The 13,925-nt window shown below is 40.2% G+C and overlaps 1 protein-coding gene across 9 annotated transcripts in view; it reads right to left on the bottom strand.

Annotated features, from left to right (window-relative positions):
* Window positions 1-8,222: 8,222 nt before the first annotated feature.
* Window positions 8,223-13,925, bottom strand: part of LOC310944331 (nuclear factor 1 B-type-like) — a gene marked incomplete at its 3' end in the record, with an annotated part of 71,695 nt that continues 65,992 nt past the window's right edge. For all 9 annotated transcript variants that reach the window (XM_083910093.1, XM_083910087.1, XM_083910089.1 and 6 more), the window contains 2 exons: window positions 12,929-13,017; window positions 8,223-8,355 (listed from right to left, as the gene is read on the bottom strand). In XM_083910093.1, coding sequence (XP_083766219.1) covers window positions 8,223-8,355; window positions 12,929-13,017 — 222 coding nt within the window. The remainder of the gene's footprint in view (window positions 8,356-12,928; window positions 13,018-13,925) is intronic.

The raw sequence follows: 13,925 nt of genomic DNA, 5'->3' as shown, positions 1-13,925 counted from the left end.
ATTAAATTTTTAATTTCACAATAGAACTGTTATCAATCAAGAGCAGAGCTCCTTGAACTAACGATTAATCGAGTAATCGTATGGTCTATAAAATGTCAGAAAATGCTGATCAGTGTTTGTCAAACCTGTAAATGATGATGTTCTCAATGATGATGATGATGATGAGGATGAAAAAAGCTTGAAACCAATTAATCAATTATCAAAATAGTTGACGATCAATTCAGAAATCTAGTAATTGTCTCAGCTCTAATCAAGAATCTTAAAAACAGTAAGTGTCACTTTGTTTTCTTAGTTTTTAGCCGTTTTAGCTTCTTAGCTTTTTCCTAAACAAAACTTTATTGATACATTACAATGTAGACAATTACAGGCTATCAGAATAAGTAGTACAAACACTATTTATAGTCCAGCTAAGGACACAGAAATTGATTAACGTGAGGACATAAATGACAATGAACAAGAAAATGAAAACAAAATGGTCCTTCTGTGTCCAGGAATGATTGGAGGTAGGTTTGAAAAACGTTTAGATTGGGGTTTAAGTTTCTTACCTGTTAGCTAATGAGGTCGACAGAATCTCAATTGCTTAATTAAGAGCATTCCCCCTTTTCTCTTCCGTCAGTTGCAGCTTTCCCGACTTTCCCCACACTGTAATGTCTTTAACTTAAAAAAGAAAACAAAAAACGTTGTGTCCTTTTCGCTAAGAGAGAGAGAGAGAGAGAGAAAAGAGTTTTCTTCGTTTTTGTTGTTGACAGTCGCCATGATGCTCTTCTGAAGTGACGCGTGTCCTTCACTCTATCCGTGACCCAGCAGGAACACAACTACAGCCCGAAGGTACCACCCTGAAAACCAGACGACTCTGACGACTTTATGTTTTTAATTAATATTTCAGGTCTGAAAAAAAATAAATTACTTACATTAGATTATATACACATAAATACATTTTTATATTTTATTTTATACAAATTGCTCACGCTGTAGGTCCAGGAGGCAAAAGGTTCCCCACCTCTTCTTTACAGTATATATAAAAATAAATGTGTCTGTATCATATTTATTAACTTTTAGCCCTATCTATTATAATTATATAACAACCATATTTTAATTAAAAGCTGCTTGGTACTTGGTAATGCTTCGACATACTGTATAATGAATCACACAAGCAACAAGTGGACAGTGAGTGGCATTTCTCCATGCTTCATAAAAATATATGACCTATATCAGATAATGCTATAGCCTGATCAGATGTCTGACTGTGCGTTAAATTAATGACACAATGTTTTTTTTTGCAGAGCAGTGTATATACGTGTTCCATCATTGTAATTTACTTTTAAATATCACTCGAAAATAAACATTCAGACCCACTTCTGCTGTCTGAAAAAGTGTATCTACAAATTTCAACCCTCCTTTACTCAGACTACTTCAGTTTAAATACTCATTTATTATCATTATTATTATTATTATTATTATTATTATTAATAACATAAAACTGGCTTTTATATGGACACCATTCATATATGGCAGTTCACCTGTGCACCAGTTAACAAACTGATAAAGCAGGAACAAGAAATCGACTATGAATAACATTCAACTCAAGAAAGACCCAAAGAAGAAAGTCATTTTTGTAGCATAGCTCATTTTATTGTTTAAACAGTTTTGCATAGGAAATATATCCACTTCCAGTAATTGACTGCAGTAAAAACAGCTGCTAGCAGTATAGGCTGGATATAACAGTAACAATCACAAAAAAAAAAAAAGTTGAGTCTTTATTTACACTGATTTTAATCTTGTGGCAATTTTAGCCCCTGCACCAAATGTAACCAGCTTGAAGGCATATAACGCCTAATGCTCGGCGTTTTCTAGAAATCAACAAAAGAAGGGATATCAAGGTCTTTCGCTATACAGTTCATAATGGACACCTGTGACTCCTAAAACTGTAAATGAAAAAAAAAAAAGAAAAAAGAAAAAAAAGAAAAGGTTTCCAAAAGTCCTCTAAAACGTACATTCAGATACATACATAGACCTTTGCACACGCTTGCAGTGTAACTACGAACACTACTGGAGACTGTTTACATATTGTTTTGTTGGTGTTGTTGTTGTTGTTTGCTTCACGTCTTACATGATTCATAGAAGTAGAAATGTGTGCACAGAGGGAAGTAAAAGTGCCACAAAACCCCATCCCCTCCCATTTAAAATAAGAAAAAGTAAAATCAGCTCTGCAGAGAAAACCGGTGGCTTATTTTCACTTAATGTAGCACTGAAACCTCCCGGGGGGGGGGGGGGGGGGGAAAGATGATCAAACCTTTCCTGTCATACTCTGACAAGCCTGATGTGGCTATTGTGTGTCGACATAATTAGAGAAATGAACAAATCACAATCACAGAAACACCAAAGAAGTTAATAAAGAGCATAATTTCTCCACGGGGTTTTGCCACAATCTGTTCCGCGTAATGCTGTTTTTTTTGTTTTTGTTTTTTGTCCCCCCCACCCCCACCCCCTTCACATATGAAAGTAAGTCTATCACATTTTACAATTATATACACTTGGGACAGCGGGAACAGGCACTGCGTTTGCTATCTCTCTGTCGTCTTTTGGTGAACGTTACATCCCGTAAAAATGCTGGTTTTCATAACGACCTGATGCCAAGTGACTAGCAGCTATAGCCAACGTACGGAAAGTGTGTGTATTGCTCGTGTAGGATGAAAGATAGGTTATAATATAGAACCATATGGTTCCTACAGAATTTTCAGATTCAGGTATAGTATTGCATGAGTGCCAAAGGTCATCCTTGCATAAAGTTGTCCTGTTTTCTCACTGATCAGTGACATAATACTTTCAGAAAATAGGGTTAACGCGAGCGTCAAAATCTGCTGATGGGTGGAACACTGATTCCAATTTCATACGTTTTTTTTTTCTTTTTCGTTTTCACAGGTTACACTCACACCCTGCGTAGCAACAGAAACACACACACACACAACTATGACCAAACACACAATCAGCCGGAAGGTACATCATGCTTTAGCAAAGTACTATTTGTTTGTAGTGTATACTGTATTTCATCAGGCATGTGGAAAGTGCAAAATGAGTGATGCCTTGATGCTTTCACTGATTGTTTTTTTTCCACACAGCTGGATCAGATCTGAAAAAGGGTGAAATGTAGCACCGGTCTTCTCGCAAAACACTTCCTCTGTCAAGAAAATAATAATAATAATAATAATAATAATTAAAAATGTAAAAAACTATATGATCCATTGAGGACGTTTGCCACTGCAGATTTTTACCCTGCTTCACGCTTAAGGTCAGGTGCAAAGTGGGGCCTTTTAGTCCTGGTTCGGTGACATCACCTCCATCACCTCATCTCATTGGACAAGAATTACCCATACCCATGATTTAAAAAGAAAAAAAAAAGAAAACAAGAAAAAAAGAGAGATAAATCACATCACACTCACAATGGCCACACAACAATTCAAATACTTATGAAGTACAATAATAATAATAATAATAATAATAATAATAATAAAAACTTCATTGTTGTTGTGTTTATATTTAAAGATCTGTATAGAACACCTCCCTAATTTATCTTGACGTTACAAACAGGAACACAGCAACTTTAGAGTCTACTAATCGGGGACACCTGGAGACTTCTAACTAAAAACCCAGCTTCCAAATCTAATCAACTAAAGTTAAATTTCTTTTTTTTCCTAAAATGGAACTGACTCATTTTTCCCCAGAATTGAAGAATTATTACAAATAAGAGCCTCAGAGACGGAAATCTCAAACAATGTTTACAGTGTACAAACTCCTGTCTTACGGCAGGCTTTTCTCTCTCTCTTTTTTTTTTTTTGACTAGAAAGACCCTCATCTTGTCTTGTTGTGTCGTGTCAGAGGCACTCACACACACACACACACACACATTCACACATACACAAACGCTCCGGCTGCCAAAGAGAGTTCACAATCAGGATATTTAACTTTAAGTACAGTCTCCTCCTATTCAAATAAACACCTAGAGCACAGTGACCCTGACACTACCTCACACACACACACACACACACACACACACACACACAACTGGGGGCAATGCACTTCAGTGGGGGTTTCCAATGGCCAAAGGCTGCAAAGCACTTATAGTTTTTTTCTTTTTAAAGAATAAAACAAAAAAATAAAAGACAGAACAGTGCACATAGAACGGGGTGAGTTTTTTTTTTTTTATTTTGTTCCTGAATAAGAGTGCTGGATGAAGACGAAGAGACTAAGCTTGACTTGAGGATAATTTTTGCTTTTCAAAATCAGGCCCTCTGCTTGCAGGAAACATTTCTATCTTGATTGTGGGAGGGGGGGAGAGTGCAAAAGGTGTCGTCTTTTCTTATTTTTTTTTAAACATTAAAAATGCGAAGATAACGTCTGATATAAATAATGCCCTGTGATACGCTTGAGAGGTTTACTTTGAGACTAGAGTGGTGGGGGACAAAGACGATTGCCTATGTGCTATTTAAGTGCTATATATTTTTTTTCTTCTATTTAGACATGAAGCGAGAAAACACCAAGCTTCTCCTGGTCTAATATTTACTTCGGGGGGAGGGGGGGGGGGGGCGCTCTGCTGGGAGGGAAGTATCTCAGGAGTTGACATAAGTGCATATCATATATACATTTGTACAAATCTGCTACTTATAAAATACTTTCTAAAGGCTTGCTTGAGCCTGTCTGGAGCTGATTTGGACAAGGCTCACGAGCATTAGTCGGTGTGTGATTGTTGAGCAGGCTACAGGCCACTTCACTGATGTGTTTAAGGCATCTACTTGGGGATTGCATTCGATGACGTCAAGAATGAGCGCGACGCAGATAGGCGTAAGGGTTTGAGACACGTGAGCGGAGGCGTCGTCCGTACGCAGCTTCCGATCCGAGACGTTAGGGTTACTTTCTAGGCAAAAAATTATCTTTTATAAATGATTGTCGCACTCAAGTCAAGCCGTCTCTCCGCTGGAGGGAAAAGAAAAAAAAAAAGCTCCTTCGAGGGTCACGCGCTAGCACCCCGAGTGGGAAGTTGAAAGTCACAGTCGACCAATCAGTGACTTTGCAGCTGAAGAAATACAACAGCTATAGAGAAAAATACAAACCCCCCCCTGCTTCCCTCAAATTTCCCGAATTCGAAATACACTTGGACACGTCTCACTCGGTTGGCCTGTAAAGCCAAGTTTCCACAGAGTGGCATGGTTCGGTTTGGTACAGTACGGAACGTACTAAAATAACCAGCCCCTACTGTTCCATTCTTAGGCACCCTTCCGTTTGGGGTATAAAATGGTGCGATATGGCTCAGACCAGCTCCACCTAGTACAGTCTGCTGATTAGGCAACAGAAAAACGATCAGAGTAAAATATCCCATGGAAGTTGAGGCAAGTAGTATGAAACTAGAAAAGCACTCGGAGAGTGCAGTCCTCCAAAATACACCCTGCTGGCACGCCTGGGTCAGATAGCGAGTGTTGTAACCAGTGCTAGCGTCTATGAATCATGCCCAAAATTGAATCACTAGTTCCTGGTCCCATTGCGGCCATTTCCTGAAAATGTCATCCAAATCTGTCCGTGACTTTTGAGTTATGTTGCTAAAGCAAACAAACTCCGGCGTAAACATATACCTCCTTGGCAGAGGTCAAAAAAGAGCTGATGGATGTCGTCCATTGTTGTCTGTCGTGTCGTAAAGGCTGTAATGATTAGTCGATGTTGCAGACAAAAATCGATGATAAGATTAGTCGGCAACAATTCAACTAATCGTTTCAATAATCAATGTCGACAATGAAAATAGTAGTTATTTGCAGCCCTCGGGCACCTCCCACTGTTCTCACTAACACAAGCCTGACCCAGGACTTAACCATTACCGCACTGGACCAAACCGAACCGTACCATGATGGAAACACAGCACATGCGAACGAAAGAGGGAGAAGAAGGAGAAATAAAGACCTTGTCATACACTGCATAGATAGCAGTCCCCACTTTGGTCAATAAAAAAAAAAAAAGTAGAACACCCACAACAACAACAACAACATCATCATCATCATCAACAACAACAACAACAACAACGACAAAACGACGATATCAACAAAATAAATGCATTACAATATTGTCTATTTCCAAACTAGCCTCTAATAATTGACGCATCTATATAAGCACTATACCTACATAGGCAAAACTTGGTATTGCATAATTTTCATAATTCTGAAATCTCCACCCTCCACAATAGTTACTGGAAGATGAACAAACATGAGCATTGAAAAGTAAAGAAAACAACAACCAAAAAAACAAAAAAAAAAATGACAGGTTATTTGAAAAACCACCAAAAAATACTGAAGGAAGGAAAAATGCTGGTTGATTACAAACTTTCAAACGGCAACTATACACAGCCTTGATATGCGTATGTAACTGTGAGATAGAGTAGTACATGAAGTTAAAAATCAACAGTTTTCATTCAGAGTACAAAACAATTCTTATTCATAAAAATGTTAATTCTTTTTTCTCTCTCTCTCTCTCTCTCTCTCTCTCTATAATGATAAATGCAGCAAAAAACAAGTGTAGTGACGTCTCTATATTCAAAGGCAAGGCACGTAATGTGGACTATATGTCATCGTGCAAATTAACTTGAGTATTTGTTTGAATTTTTTTTTTCTTCCTTATATATAAATATGTCTGGACTGGAGAGGCAATGCCGTGCACAATTCTAGATTTCAGGGATCTGCCACCAACTTTCAAAAAGATTTTCAACCTCTTTCACTGCAGAGTTAACTTGCACAAGCTGCAGCTTTTAGCCGAATGTACATTTACCATGAATTAACACTTTGCATTTTCCATTTTTTTTTTAACCCCACCCCCTGTAAACATAAGCTTTAGAAGCTGATGGCCAAATGCATATGCTCTTGATCTTATCATGAACACTTAAAAAAAAAAAAAAAAAAAATAGAAATGCCATTTTCTTTTTTCTTTTTACACACTATGTGCGTTTAATTACTTATGTTCATTTATTATTTTCCCCTATAAAATAAATTAAAAAAAACTCTAAAAGAAGTGCTGGGTTTGCTCAGCGCTGCAGCTCAGTGCTTGCCTTCAAATGGATTTCATGCTTCTTGTTTTTTTTTAAGGAGACGATCATGTGACTGAAATCAAATTCAAGATTTTTTTCTAAAACATTATACCCATAAAAACCATTTTATATTTATCCCCCTTCCTTTAGAGTCTAAGGGCCGACAGACTGATAGCTTCCCTTCAAAAATTCAATTGCACTTGCCTCTATGGAGATTTTCTTATTCTCTGTCTCTCTTTCTCTCTCTTTTTTAAAAATCCTCTTGTAAAGGAGTTGCAAATTCTTTAACGAGGGGTCCGATCTCAATTTAGTGTTTTCTGAAAAACCGCACTAAGAGTTTTCAACTCTCGCTGTAAGTGTTCACATCAATTCTTAGAAGTAAGTAGCGACACAGAATAAACAAAGTCAACACATTTTTTTTTTCTGAACAAAGAGTCATGTCACAGTAAACTGAACTCGTAAAAAAAAAAAAAAAACACTCTGAATTCACAATTTTTTTTTGTTTGTTTTTGTTCCTATGGTGCACACATTGGGGGGGAGGGGGGGAAAAGCCTCTTTTTAAGAGGTCTGAATTTAAAGAGCTTAGCGTCTCAGAGCATCCACCAGGCAGAGGTTGTTTTTAACACAGACCGATTCACTTATGTGTGTGTGTGTCAAGATTTTACATCGTCTTACCCGCGCGCCTGAAAAAAAAAATAGCAGGAATCGTCGCTAAGAGACTAGAGTGTCATGCAATCAAATGTTAAGGCATCTATACATCACAGTATTTGAAGGAACTGAAACGTTCTGCAAACACAACAACTGACTGGTGGGTGATGGGTGATGGGTGGTGGTAGGATGTGTGTGGGATGGTATGGGCGTTTTTTTTTTGTGTGTGTTTTTTTCCTACATTTCTGTCCTCTGAACCAACCGACCTTCGTCTTCACTTCACGGACAGGGTCCATCATGGAGGAGGGAGAGGGATCAGGGTGGAAGAAGGGAAGGGGTGAGATCTGGAAGGGGAGTCAAACGTGTGCAGCTCGTGCTGCTGCTGCTGCTGCTGGTTTCGCCTGCGGCCACTGCGGACTCCTGCGGCGCCATCTCAGCACCGCCCAAAACACCCGCCCCTCCCCCCCACAACACCCACCGAGTCACGCCGGGGGTCGTCCGGCCCTCCGCGTGTTCAGTTCCCTGTCTCGGCGGGGACCAGGGGCTCACCAATGATGTTTATGCTGTAGTTCTGGTGGACATTTGTTGGCAGAATCGGAGTCCCGTTCGACACTTGGAATGGAACTAAGCTCGCCCAGGTACCAGGACTGTGGACACACAGAGAGACAGAGAGACAGAGACAGAGAGATTAGTCGTATGTCAATGAACATGTTTGCGCAGCATGTGATCAAATATTTCCTTTCAATCATCCTGACCAGTACACTGAGCATGAACGAGCTGCATCACTGCTCCACTCTCAGTTATCAAGCTGTAAAGCTGTAGTGCGCAAATTTCTCAATGCAAACACAAGTCGGTCACAATGTTAATTAAAACCCGTCAGCGGCAAACAAATTTGGAAATATGTTTTAACATGTTAAGACCCATTTATACTGCACAAAAGATGTTGAGTAAAATGACGGAGAGAGGAGCAATACCACTAGAAATTGTGGGGGCAGTATAGAGTCAACAGTCCAATCAGGCAGGAAAACGTCAAAGAAGGGTCTACAAATGGAGAGCGACTGCCAGGCGCTCGGCTTCAGTCACTGGTGCACTCTGGGACGCCTACATTCCACCGCCATGAAATCCGCTTCCATTTTGGTCTATTTCGGATCAAGAATAATAAAATAACCTCTTCAAAGGACGCAAAGTGTGTTGATGGCTGCAACTTGGCACAGGAAGTGTTGTGTAACGTCCATACAGACGCAAAAGACGTGCAAAGGTATGTAGGGTAGTGACAGAGATAATGTTAATGAACATGAAAAATGGAGTATAAATGGACCTCTACACTTTTTTTTTGTATTTAAATATGATTACTTAAATTTGAGCACTTGTTGATACCATTACAGCAAAAAAACAACATTAGACACTTTTGTTTCTGTTTGAACATTTACAGTCTCTTCCAAAGCTATTGGAAGAGTGGACTATTCCATTATTTTAGCTGTAAAACATTTGGTTTGACAACAAAAGATGATGGTTCTTTACATGTCGAGCAGAACACAGGTTACAGTCTGCTCTACTTGTGTGTCATCATTGCTTATCTTAGAGTATTCTCAAACTGCTGAGTCATTGGGACACACCTGCTCAGCTCACTTTAAGATAGGTAAAGTGGTATCGGACGCAGCAGTATCAGAGTATCAGAGTAGTACAAATACGAGTACACGAAGGCAGACCAGAGTAGCTGGACAGGCAGTTCCCACCTCTGGCTTATACCCAGAATAACATAAGAATAAGATAGTACCAACAAAACATGGCCAAATCCAAGCCAATACATTAGTTGCACTGATGATGAGACCTGCTGTGTACATCCAAAATCTCCATTAAAACCCAAACAGAGACAACAAAATCAGCAAAAGTTACATGCTACATATTTAGGATTAATCATATTTTTTCGTTCAGACAAATGAAAACAGCACTATCTTGTTAATTTAAGCTGAGGTGATTCCACTTGATTCCCAGTGAAGGACATCATGTGAGTGCAGGCCCTCTTCTTTGAATTGATGGCAGTATAGAAAAGAACAAGGGGGGAGTGTGATTGGTGGTGGAGGAAGGAGGGAGGAGGGTGGGTCGTGGGTAAAAAGTGTAGGTCGGGGGGGGGTGGGGTTGGTGGGAAGGGGGGGGGGGCCTACACAAAGCTGTCCCATCCCTATTCATCTCACGCTAATGGCAAAACAACACAGTGATTGTTCCTGGAGAGCAACGGTGCTAACTGAAAACGCAAGCGGGAACAAACAGCATGTTGTTCCCGAGGGGTGCTGCTGCACTACGTAGATGTCAGATAATTAGCCCCTCCTCCCCCCACAGATCCCCAGTGTGCGCTCATCTAACACCCTCCCACTCCTCACATCACCCCCGCTAAGTCTGAGAATACCTGCGTCGCACACTTTCTGTCCGATTCAACAGTAACAAACTTTTTTTTTTTTAATTTTCTTTTTTACGACGCACTGAAGTGCACTGCGGCTGAAAAAAACCTGGAACAGACGGAGAGGAGAAGGAAAGAAGGGTACGACAAAGGAACAAAGACAGTGAGGACAAACGGAGAGGAAAAGAGCACGGGAAAATGCTAAAGGGAGAAGACGAATGACACAAAGACGAGACGTGTGTTGAAGAGAAACAAAAAAAAACACAGACAAGGCTGAGGTCGACGGAGTTGGAGGGAGGGGGAGAAAAAAAAGACCTGATTCTTGGCGAAGCCTCACAAACACAACAATGTCTGCGTTCGTGAAAGCAGCTCATCAAGCCAGTCTGAATTTTATACAAATCACCAGTCACTGCTCTTTTTACCTAAAATAATACAAGTGCAAATTCAATTCACATCATGGTCTAAATAGTGAAAGAAAGAGCGACACAGAGGAGAGAAATAAAAACAAACATCCTTCAAGTTTCAAGACGTCAAAAAGAAAAAACACTCTTAAACAGTTTTTTCCTGTCCAATCTGTGTTCATACTGTCCTCTCACTCCTGCCTTCTCCCCCCCCCCCCCCCCCCCACGCCAAAAATCATCGGACAGGAAACGGGGGATTAAGTTTTTTTCCTACCTTGCTGAACAAAGAGCGCACAGAGCAGCCAAGTGCTGCACTTTTTCTCTTTTTCCCTCGCTTGCTCTCCTTCCTTCTTTCCTTTTATTTTCTTCCTCTGCTTCGTGTTCACCCCTCTCAGGTAATGGCTTACATTAGCGGGACCACACAGCTACAAAAAAGGCAGACTCTCCGGGCCTTTTGTGCACACTAAAGCAGCGGATCGCTTTTAATCTCGTTAAAATCGATACAGACTGTCAGTCTCTGTAAGTCCTCTGAACCTAAAGCTGCGCTCAGGTAGAGTTTAATGTAAAGGATGCTTCACTCATCAATCTTTCTGATAGCACATGAAAGCAGCATAAATACAAGGTTGGGGTGGGGATTAAATCTTTAGGAAGCCTGCGGCAAAGTGGAGGGTCGCCGGTTCAAATCCTGGGACACCACTGGCATGTAAAAAGGATGGGGTTAAATGCAGAGGTCAAATTCACTACCACTAATTGGTGTGTGTGCAAATAAAACATATTCTAATTCTAATCATCCCCTTCTAAAGAGTAGGAAAAGTATTAGGAAATATAATTAAAGTACAACCTTCCATTATAATATTATGCTATTTAGTCCTTTAAAAATCCATTTATTTCTCTCTCCGTTCTAGTTTTTACTTCACATTTCTGCAATCCAAGCAGCCGTTGAAGCGACCTTCACCTTCTGTATTTCTTCGGTAACCTTCAAGATGACCTCCCCTCACCCTGTCCTGCGCCCAAACCTCACTAAATCTACTCTCCGCGAGCCGATCCCGGTTGTACAGCGTGCTTCGTTTAAGGATTAGCTCCCTAAATTAGATTATCTAATGGCATCTTAATGGATTGCTGACCCATTTCCTGCACAATGGCAACATGCGTGTCTGGCAGCGTTTTAATTTGGGGCTAGTACTGAAGAGGCATAGTACTGAGGAGCGCTCCGTTTAGCGAGATAAAAGAGAAATACCACTGATTTCATCTATATGTGGAACGGTTTTACAAAGAGGGAGGGAAAAATGTAATAAAATTACAATCCCATCCTCGTAGAAGAATAAAGTAAATGCAGTTGGAGTCGGTTTTATCTGTACTCATTACTGTACACCCGCATGTGGATGGGGTTTGCTGCTGTGTGAGTGGAATCAGAGACCTGGAGCTGCTGCAGGGGACATTTTTACTCTGCTACCTCCACAGGCCTATTAGGAGGCCTGTTGAAGGGGGTTCAGCGAAGGCAAAACAAGCTGTACATACACACACACACATACACGTACACACACAGACGAAACAGGAAAAGGCTTAGCTCAGCTTGCTTCATGGAGAAATGGTTCAGGTTTTTCTTCCCCAGAGGGGGGGAGATACAGTATTGGAGGCAGGGGGGAAAGATTTCTCTGACTTTAGGTAAAGGAGAGTGAAGCGTGACCTCAGCATAAAAATCAAACAAAGCTCCGCTTGTTCAAAATGTGGAACGTTAACGGCCACAAATGTGACCTGAAATGACTTTGATTCCATATGGTTCGACTTGGTTTGTTTCTCAGAGGCTTTAGGGAATTAAAAAAAAAAAGGTCTGTGTTTTTGTTGGGAGTGACTCGTTGTCACGTTGTGGTAAATGATAACAGAGTAGTGAAATTAAACCATGAAATCACGACTTATGTAAAGGATTGATATGAATGTTGCTTCTCCCTACTCCCTGTCCATGGTTTAGATCCATATTTTTGTTTTAAATATATATTTAGACATTTGATATGTATCTATACCTTAAACAAATACAAAATACATGAACAACTGAACAGAATTAATGCACAAGACATAAGACAATACTGGTTTGGATACTTTCTAAAAGCCAGATTCCAGTCGGAAAATACCACGGGGGAGAATAGAGAGGAGGGGATGGAGGACAAGGAAACAGGAAGCACCAGGGACAATGAATAAAAAATAAATAAATACACAACTTAAGCTCAAAACTTCCAAAAGGTTGAGCTGAGTGACAGACTACACCACAAATAATGACATTTATATGTGACTTTATATGTAAAATAAGTGAATATGTGAAATATAAGGAGTAGACAATTAGGCAAAACATACATTATATATGTGTATATATGTGTGTGTGTGTGTGTGACACAGAGAGATGGCATGAAAGAATGAAAAGGTTACCTTTGCCAAGCAATCCCCAAAGTGTCGTCAGTGGCACTGGGGCCATAATGTCTGCCGTTTTGAGTCACGCTCCAGTCACACTTCCTCAGCTGTCAATTGAAACCTAACGGTCAGATCACTGGGCCAAGACAACTTCCACTTCAGATTACACTACACAACTCAACACTCTATACACAGATGCATGCAGAAGAGCCTTTGAAGCAAGAGCAGCAGAAAGAAATAATAAAAAAAAAACAAATAAAAACAAAGGACTCCAAAGTGAGTCATAACTGTGACTGACAAAGGTTATGAAAATGAATGGAATCACTATTTCTAAAACATAGAAATAAAAGAGCATGCATGTTGACGTTAGTGGTCACAGCTAACCTGAAAGTTAAAAAAACATTAGTTAGTTACATAATGTGGGTGGCATTATTTTTGGTAGATGTGAGTAGTTAAAAGTGCTTGTGTTGCTGGTCGCTGCCATTGAAGCCATGCAGTCCCGTGGATGCATGCACCCTGTCTATAATCACTGCCGCAGTGTAAGTGCACTATCAGAGTCAGGATGGATGTACACATGCCCTCAAACATGCAGACGCTTTTTCATTAGCTAACTGTTTTTATTGATTAGGGGGGGGTCAGAATCACAATGAAGTTAAACAGCCACACACACACACACACACACACGCATACACACACACACACAAACAAACTCTCAAGACATGCCAGCCTTACATACTGATTACAAATTATTGCTCCAACAAAAAAAACGAAAAGAGCCACACACAAACACGGTGTCTCCTTTACATGCATTATGCGAGCGCACGTGTCGGCAATCCAGCTGAGAGCTATCTCTGCCAATAGAAGCCTAACCTTGCCCTGTGGTCAACACATTCATTTAGTAATGTATCAGGGTAAAAAAAAAAACTGCACTGTTAGCACTCTGCGTGCACTGGCAGACATTTCTGCAGAGGCACTTAAGAAGGATTTAATCAGATATATATATACGCACACACTG

Source organism: Microchirus variegatus (assembly GCF_963457635.1).
Source record: "Microchirus variegatus genome assembly, chromosome: 2".
Classification (NCBI taxonomy): Eukaryota; Metazoa; Chordata; class Actinopteri; order Pleuronectiformes; family Soleidae; genus Microchirus; species Microchirus variegatus.
This window is presented reverse-complemented; position numbering and strand designations above follow the sequence as displayed.